Consider the following 10,000-nt stretch of genomic DNA (forward strand, 5'->3'; position numbering starts at 1 on the left):
TTGTGCTTTATAGAATTTCGAATAATGGGATGCAAGAATAAGCTTATTTACAAATCCGTACAGTATTAGATTCAGGGATATACATAACAGCAGATTTGTAAATTGTCATCACTTATTTAATACTCTAATAATAGTTGGTGTACCATCCACTCACACACTCTGACATACTTACACTGTATTCCTTGGAATACTTGGAGTGGGCTTCTTGACAGACTGCTGTCTTGGGTGAAATGCAGATCACTGGCAGCAAGCCGATTGTGGTTGGCATTATTGACTCAACAACAAGGTGTAAATATCTGTACCCACATGTGCTGGCACTAACCAGTGTAACTGGGAGTATATACAGGATATACACAAATTAAACTACACATTAGAAACCAGTTATTCTGGGTATTGATACTGCAGCATTGTTTAGGTGTTGATTTTCCTCACCATTTGCTCCCATTACACTTAAAGAAATAAAAGACTGATAACTTATCTTTAAAGAGTTCTTAATAAGAGTCTTTATTATTTATCTTAGAAATGTAATGGATTGTACTTTTATGATGAGCTAATATTTTTTATGCAGCTATTCTTAGCACTTGTACCTGGGTGTAGGGGGCCCATGAAAGATGGGCTCTACAAGAGCATGGTAAATGGCTAGCTTAGGGTGTAAGGTAGACAACCAAGATGTCTTAACTCCTTTATGGAAGAGTCATCTCCTACAGTGGTGTAAGGATTGCTATGTCACATATTAAGCATGTGACACTGGTGATGAACAACAAAGTATTACAGCAATATATGTTTTTGTGGAAGGGGATAAGCAACTCAACATTTGAATGTCTAGTATGGCAAGAAGTGATGAATAATCAGTCAAAGAAAGATCATGTGTATATGTATATGTATATGTATGTGTGAAGATATGTATGTGACAAACACGTAAGATAATGTAAGCCATGTAAAATATAGTAATATGATATAGATATAGCTGGGTTACATAAGCCCCTGCTTTTAAAATAATGGTCCCCCATCACAATCAAACATCGTTTAAATTCATGTACCAAAAACAGTAAAAAAAGTACATAAAAAAACAGTACAATGCTACCAAAAGATGTGAGTAAAGTATTGTGTGGAGCTGTGATATCAGTATTGAGATTTACTAATAAAATAAGTGTTAACGGATGTCGAGGGTGCAATATTCTCAGGCTTCTGAACTATGTTGAATGGGTGGTGCTGAAGGAAACCTGCTTAAGGCGACATTGCAGAATGTGAGCGAGTGAGCAGTACTGAGGGAAGAGCATCCTCAGGCGGTGTATGATCAGTTGCACTGTGAGGTGATGTGAGGAGAAGCTTGGGAGTTGCACAGCTGATGAGTCAGAGCAGGCCACACCTGTAAGACTGATGGGGAGATTTGGAGCACTGCATATCAACCAAGGTCATGGTATGACTTGTCAGTGAAATAGTGTTGTTTCCTGCATGATTGTGGCTGTGTGGATGAACCTGCATGACTCAGCTCATTGTTTGGGTGTTTTGGGTGGTCTGTGAGATATATACCTAAGGATCAGCAGTAGGTGTTGAGAATAGCATTACTTGCTGTGTTGGAGTTCAGTAGTAGGCAGGTAGCATTAGTTGTCTGGCCTTGGGGACATCTCAGCAGGACTGGCACACAGTATGAAGTGAGCAGGACCAGGAATTTCAGAGGCATTGTATGAGTTCATTGTCAGTACTAAGCCAGCAGTTGTAGGGGGCCCGAGAAATGGGCCATACAAGAGTATGGTAGATAGCAAGCTTAGGGTGTAAAGTAAACAACCAAGATGTCTTGACTCCTTTATTGAAGAGTAATGGTGGAGTGCGGCTGCTCCTAGGAGTGAGGTGTTCCTCCTTGGATTCCTGCAGAGAATCTGCCTGTCATCTACAGTAGTCTAAGGATCACTATAAGTCATGCACTTAGCATGTGACATTCGGTAATGAACCAGGAAGTGTTACAGCAATATATAGTTCTTGTGGAAGGGTATAGTCAACACAACTTTGGAATGTTTGAAGATACATTTGTGACAACCATGTAAGATTATATAAAATATGTAGAATATAGTAATATAATATATATATCTAAATTAAACTGCGATCTTTGAATGCCTTTTACTGATATCTATGCCATCAAGTCCTTGTAAGATATGCAGTACCATTACTCATTAACTCCTTGGATCTTAACTGCCTACATATAGCCCAAAATCTGGACATTAGGCTTGCTCGAGCTTCTGCTCTGACAGGTATGTGGCTTGTAGGCTGGGCCACACAAACACTTATGTGTGGTGACAAGACTCCAAGCCTCTCCTTTGCAATGTTATTTTCTCTTTTTCTGCATCACCTTTTTAGCTTTTTTGCAATTTTCCAATATATATATTCGTCATTTTATTTGTCTCATCCAGATGGTAATAGACTGTTTTCATTGCACAGACTCCATATCATCTCTCAAGGTAATCCATAACTAACATAACATAACCATGATAACAATAAGTAACATTTTTATATTTGAGTCATAATTTTTTTCATAATCAATTTTCTGTAATACAACCTGCACTACTAATCACAGCTGGCAGGAATAGGATACTGAGCTTGGTAATAGTATCCTCCCTGGAGCCAGCACTTTCCAGTCTTGGCTCATCAAAGTAAATAATGCAAAAAACCCATATTGAATGCCCATTGTGTCTGATCACTGTCCAAGAGCTTTGTGCACTTGTGGCAAGTCATTCCCATCACCTTGGCCCTCAGCCAAAATTCTCAAGCCAGTGTGTTCCCGTCACCCTGGCCTTTAGCCAGTTTTTTCCATGATGGCATGTTCACTACACCAAACCCTCAAGCCAATTTTTTTTTGTGACATGATGGTCATGGCATCTGGATCATAGCTGTTAACCATCACTGGTTAACTGCTATAATCATTCAATTTCAAGACACATCCAAGATGTAACAGACTGGGATAGATGGAAAAGGAAGATCATGAGCAAAAATGCCTCAACAGCCAAAGGCCACTATTTTTCAGCCCATAACAATAAAACTAAAGAAGGCTTAGTTATTTGTTTATTCCTCTTAGCACTTAGAATCTGCAGCCCAGAGTTCCTGGAGGAGGAAATACAACACGTCAGTAACACCTTCCAATGCCTCAAGCCTTGCTCACCCACCGCTGATGCAAGGCCGAAAAGATTATTTATGTATATATACACACATACACGTATGTGCATATAAGTATGTATATACATATATATATATATATATATATATATACATACATATATATATACATATATATATACACATATATATATATATACATATATATACATATATACATATACATATATACATATATATACACGCATATATACATATATACATATATATACACACGTATATATGCATATACATATATAGAGATACACACACATACATATGTATAGATATGCATATTTATAAATATACATATATACATATATATGTATATATATATTTGTAAATATGTATATATGTATATATAGATATATATGTATATACATGTATATGTATATATTTGTGTGTATATGTATATATATGTGTATATGTATATACATGTATATATATATTTGTAAATATGTATATATGTATATATAGATATATATGTATATACATGTATATGTATATATTTGTGTGTATATGTATATATATGTGTATATGTATATACATGTATATATGTATAAATGTATATATATGTTTATGTCTATGTATATATATGTATATGTATATATACATATATGCAAATATATGTATGTATATGTATATGCACATATATGCATATATACATATATATGTATATATATGTATATATATGTGAGTAGTTATATATATGTATATGTATATATATTTATGGCTATATTTATATGTATATATATAAGTATATGTGTATGTATATATATGTATAAGTATATATATGTATATGTATATGTATATATATGTATATGTGTATATATGCATATATTTGTATATGTATATATATATATATATATATATGTTTATGCATATATATGTGTATATATATATATATATATATATATATATATATATATATATATGCATATATATGTATGCGTATATGTTTATATGTATATATGCATATATTTGTATATGTATATATATATGCATATATATGTGTATATATATGCATATATATGTGTATATATATGCATATATATGTATGTGTATATGTTTATATGTATATATGTATATGTATATATATGTATGTATATATGTATATGTATGTATATGTATATACATATATATGTGTGTGTTTATGTATATATATATATATATATATATATATATATATATACACACACATATATACATATATATATATATATATATATATATATATATATATATATATATACATAAAGATAGTAGATGAACTTATTTTACAGTGGGCATGGCATGCCTACTTGCCATCCACACACAGTTTGTTTATAGATTATGTAGATTATTTTGTTGTTAAATATGATTTATTAGTTTGTGTAACTGTACTAGGTATAGTATTCAGGTTACAACAAGATTTAATTACATATGTAAAACTAATACCCATAACAACAATTTCAATATTGATATTACGGTTACTCCAGACTTGCAGCGGCTCCTAACAAATATACTTTGTGAACGGTGAAAAGTTATTTAGTCTTCAGATAAATGTCATAGAATATAGATATACCTAGTTGTCAAAGTCATGCAGATAAAAGTTATCTAAGAAGATAAATACATGTTAGAAAGGAGGAAGGATGACCACATTGTAAAGCAGAAAAAATTGTATTATATGAATCTGGTAGATATTAAGAATTACTTGTATATCTATTTATTTTTCTGCTAACCCAAAGAATACAGGAAAATGTTGTGTTCACTATAGTATTGTTTTGTGAAATGTCTCTGCACATAGATGGCTCTGCAAGTGTTTAGCCACAAAGTCGTCAATTAGTAGACCTTGTGATTTCACCTGATTTCACCTTTCCTTGAGTTTGCAGGAAAAACATTTTTTTTGCTAATGCTATCAATATTGATGTAGTTATTTGTATTTTTATTATTTTATTACTAACAATAATATTAGATATCAGAAAATATTTTCATAAATCAAGGAAAAGGGTAAACAGGTGAGACAGATAGTATTAGTAATTGGCCCACTGGTGACTTAATAAATTAAACTCATCGTGGGAATGGCATGTATGCACATGCCATTCCTGGCAGCTTTGGATTAATACACAAATGCATACATACACAATATATAAATACAGACCAACACAGACTTACATGCAACTATATATTTACTTTAATTTTTGATATTTTTCTATTACATTTTCTTTTTCTTTTTTTTTCTTTTCTTTTTTGACAGGCATGCCGGTCTCGACTTGAGCAAGCTGAAAGAGAGTTAGATATGTTGGAGGACAGAAGTGAGAATTTCACTGGAACAACAGATGAAGAAACAGAGATGCTTGAGACTCTGAAGGCCCAGCATGAAGCTGTTGAAGCAGAAAGAAAGGTTGGTGTCAAAAAGTTTTTTGAATGAAAATCTCATGAAATTTGTAATTAAAGGTATGCTATTTGAGAGGACAAAAGCAAGAGAGAACATTAAAGAGGGAAATGTTGTTTTTGGTGCCTATTACTGGAGTGATTGAAGTTTCTGGTAAATTACCTAGATAAGGATAATTTCAGGCTGTCTGGTGGTAATGGGACCCATCCAGATTACAATAGTATGAATACAACTTCTATTATTCACTCATCTGGTGTTAATTTGTTCACTGTCCTAATTATTTATTGCTAGCATATACATGTGTGAGAGAGAGAGAGATTAATAGATAAAGATAGATAGATAGAGATAGATAAAGCTAGATAGATAAAGCTAGATAGATAAAGATAGATAGATAGAGATAGATAGATAGAGATAGATAGATAGAGATAGATAGATAGAGATATATAGATAAAGCCAGATAGATAAAGCCAGATAGATAGAGATAGATAGATAGAGATAGATAGATAGAGATAGATAGATAGAGATAGATAGATAGAGATAGATAGATAGAGATAGATAGATAGAGATAGATAGATAGAGATAGATAGATAGAGATAGATAGATAGAGATAGATAGATAGAGATAGATAGATAGAGATAGATAGATAGAGATAGATAGATAGATAGAGATAGATAGATAGATAGATAGATAGATAGATAGAGATAGATAGATAGATAGAGATAGATAGAGATAGATAGATAGATAGAGATAGAGAGAGAGAGAGAGAGAGAGAGAGAGAGAGAGAGAGAGAGAGAGAGAGAGATAGAGAGATAGAGAGATAGAGAGATAGAGAGATAGAGAGATAGAGAGATAGAGAGATAGAGAGATAGAGAGATAGAGAGATAGAGATAGAGATAGAGATAGATAGATGGATAGATGGATAGATGGATAGATGGAGCGAGATAGATAGATAGATAGATAGATAGATAGATAGATAGATAGATAGATAGATAGATAGATAGATAGATAGATAGATAGATATCTTATAGAGAGAAGAGGGAAGAGGGAGAGGGAAGGGGGAAGAGGAAGAGGAAGAGGAAGAGGAAGAGGAAGAGGAAGAGAGAGAGAGAGATGGGAGAGGGAGAGAGAAAAAAGAGAGAGAGATGGGAGAGGGAGAGAGAAAAGAGAGAGAGATGGGAGAAGGAGAGAGTAAAGAGAGAGAGATGCGAGAGGGAGAGAGAAAAGAGAGAGAGATGCGAGAGGGAGAGAGATGGGAGAGAGAGAGATGGGAGAGGGAAAGAGAAAAGAGAGAGAGAGATGGGAGAGGGAGAGAGAAAAGAGAGAGAGATGCGAGAGGGAGAGAGAAAAGAGAGAGAAATGGGAGAGAGAGAGAGAAAAGAAAGAGAGATGCGAGAGGGGGAGAGAAAAGAGAGAGAGATGCGAGAGGGGGAGATGGGAGAGGGAGAGAGAAAAGAGAGAGAGATGTAAGAGGGAGAGAGAAAAGAGAGAGAAATGTGAGAGGAAGAGAGAAGAGAGAGAGAGATGGGAGAGGGAGAGAGATAAGAGAGAGATATGCGAGAGGGGGAGAGAAAAGAGAGAGAGAGAGATGGGAGAGGGAGAGAGAAAAGAGAGAGAGATGTAAGAGGGAGAGAGAAAAGAGAGAGAAATGTGAGAGGAAGAGAGAAAAGAGAGAGAGATGGGAGAGGGAGAGAGAAAAGAGAGAGATATGCTAGAGGGAGAGATCAAAAGAGAGAGAGATGGGAGAGGGAGAGAGAAAAGAGAGAGATATGGGAGAGGGAGAGAGATGGGAGAGGGAGAAAGAAAAGAGAGAGAGATGGGAGAGGGAGAGAGAAAAAAGAGAGAGATGGGAGAAGGAGAGAGAAAAGAGAGAGAGAGATGGGAGAGGGAGAGAGAAAAGAGAGAGAGATGGGAGAGGGAGAGAGATGGGAGAGGGAGAGAGATGCGAGAGGGAGAGAGAAAAGAGAGAGAGATGGGAGAGGGAGAGAGAAAAGAGAGAGAGATGCGAGAGGGAGAGAGAAAAGAGAGAGAGAAAAGAGAGGGAGAGAGAAAAGAGAGAGAGATGCGAGAGGGAGAGAGAAAAGAGAGAGAGATGGGAGAAGGAGAGAGAAAAGAGAGAGAGATGGGAGAGGTAGAGAAAAAAGAGAGGGAGATGCAAGAGGGAGAGAGAAAAGAGAGAGAGATGGGAGAGGGAGAGAGAAAAGAGAGAGATGGGAGAGGGAGAGAGAAAAGAGAGAGAGATGCGAGAGGGAGAGAGAAAAGAGAGAGAGAGATAGGAGGAGAGAGAAAAGAGAGAGAGATGGGAGAGGGAGAGAGAAAAGAGAGAGATGGGAGAGGGAGAGAAAAAAGAGAGAGAGATGGGAGAGGGAGAGAGAAAAGAGAGAGAGATGCGAGAGGGAGAGAGAAAAGAGAGAGAGATGGGAGAGGGAGAGAGAAAAGAGAGAGAGATGGGAGAGGAAGAGAGAAAAGAGAGAGAGATGGGAGAGGAAGAGGGTGAAGGGAGAGGGAGAGAAAAAAGAGAGGGAGAGGGAGAATGGAGAAGGCAGAGGGAGAAGGAAGAATGGAGAAGAGAGAAGGAAGAAGCTAGAAGAGAGAAGCGAGAAGAGAGAAGCCCGGGGGGGGGCTAACACAGATCGTGCTTATGTACACGTAATATTGCTTGGCCATCTACTAACGTCTCGTCCTCAAGGCGCCTTAGAGTTGCCTCAAGGGTGACCCAACTTTGGCTGGTCCAGACTTGCTCTTCAGCTGGTTCTCGTGTACACTGTCCTTGGTGCATCTTTGTGGCTGCTTGTCCTCATCGTCCTCTTCTTCCTGGTCCTTGGTGTGATCCAGACATCCTCGCAGATCTCGTCCAGGTCCTTCTTTCCTGCATGCTTGCCCAGACTCCCTCGTATTTTTGGTCTGGATCTATGGGCGTCTGGGCAGGAGGCGTCCTTTTCGGCATCTCAGGGTGGCTTATACCTTCGCTGATGAGCTCCTGGAGTTTGACTAGATCTTCAGGCGTCCATGCAGGCGGCGCTCTCCCAGAGCACCATGGGGCGACTGGTACCTGTGCTGGCGAGTTCCTGGTCCTTCGCTGGATCTATGGGCGTCCTGCCAGGTGGTGCCCTTCCAGTATATCCTAGGACGGCTTAACCCAATGGCGACGGGTCACGCCTATAGGCGTCATAACAATACGCCCGAAATGTGGCATGCGGCTGTCCAATGATTCGGCTTGATGTACCGAATTCACGCGCTCAAAGTCAGCGCGTTGCTGCGGTTCGCCAGACCGTAGAGTTTTTTATAATTTTCTATACCCGTCGCCAATGGGTTGATACCAGCTCTGACGAACATCCTGGTCCGCAGGCATATGACGTCCATCCCACAGCATCCTAAGGTGACCATTTCTGCAGGGTCATCCTTTGGTGCCAAGTCGGATATTGGTGTACCAGGTTATACACGTAAGGGCCAATATAGTAAGAGAAAAAGAAGGCAACAGAGAATATGGGGTGTTAAGTGCCTCTAGCCGGTTATCTATATCAGTGTGCAGTTTTTAATGTTCGTTTTTACTTATTTTCATCTTTGTTTCATTTTGTGTTTTATTTTCACAAAGATAAAGAAGAAATATAGGAGAGGGCACATCAGTAGTGATCTGCAAGGACCTAGCTTGAACTACCAACTGTCTCTGATAGATGTGAGAGTAGATAAGGGAAACGAGAGAGAAGAAATGCATGTAAAATAAGAAATTGTACATCATGTACTAGTATTAGATTATATTTATTCTTAGACATTTAGTGAAAAATAAAAATGTTGTGATAAAGCATACTAGGCTGTCTATTTGTATAAACTGGAATTTCTTCTCTGTGGGAATTAAATTTTTTTCAACATGAGTAATTGCTCAAGATTTTTTTTTTTTTTTCTGTAAAAAACAAGTATTTAATATGGAGATTAAATACTTGTCTCTGAATCTGTTAGTTTTTTTCAAGTGAAGATAGTTAATGAATTTCAGTAGATGGACAAATATGAAATTTGCTGTCCTTCATATGGAGACTGAAAGTTGATTTTTCTTATCATTGCTTTCAGGGGTATGAGATGAGTTTTCTAACTATTTATTTAACTTTGCTTGCAGTTTTTCTTTTACTATATTCGGTGGAAGAAAGCAAAGAAAGTAAGTTAGCACATGTGGTGCATGCTTGGTGTTGTTGCTGTGTGAACAAATATTTTTTTCTGCATTTCTTTTGCACTTGTGTTGCATTTAAAAAACACTTTAGAAATTTCATAATTTTGTGCATTTGCTATGGATATAGAATATAGAGCTGGATGCATATGATCCTTTTATCTCTAAAATTAAGTTTTTCAGAGTGATCCAAACCACTCAATGTATAGTTATCAATATATGAGATTGCTAATGAAAAAATATTGATAGTATTGATAAAAATGTGTATCCAAATTCCTGTGTGTGTGTGTGCTATCTCAATATTTAGACACTCACTTGCTTTT

General features: G+C 36.7%; 1 protein-coding gene across 1 annotated transcript in view; it reads left to right on the forward strand.

The window, feature by feature from the left end:
* LOC125028046 (pleckstrin homology-like domain family B member 1) overlaps positions 1 to 10,000 on the forward strand; it is a gene marked incomplete in the record, with an annotated part of 200,076 nt that overhangs the window by 137,078 nt on the left and 52,998 nt on the right. Inside the window, 2 exon segments of the mRNA XM_047617326.1 lie at positions 5,384 to 5,530; positions 9,630 to 9,668. Of these exon segments, the coding sequence (XP_047473282.1) occupies positions 5,384 to 5,530; positions 9,630 to 9,668 (186 nt within the window).

Source organism: Penaeus chinensis, chromosome 8, assembly GCF_019202785.1.
Source record: "Penaeus chinensis breed Huanghai No. 1 chromosome 8, ASM1920278v2, whole genome shotgun sequence".
Taxonomy (NCBI): domain Eukaryota; kingdom Metazoa; phylum Arthropoda; class Malacostraca; order Decapoda; family Penaeidae; genus Penaeus; species Penaeus chinensis.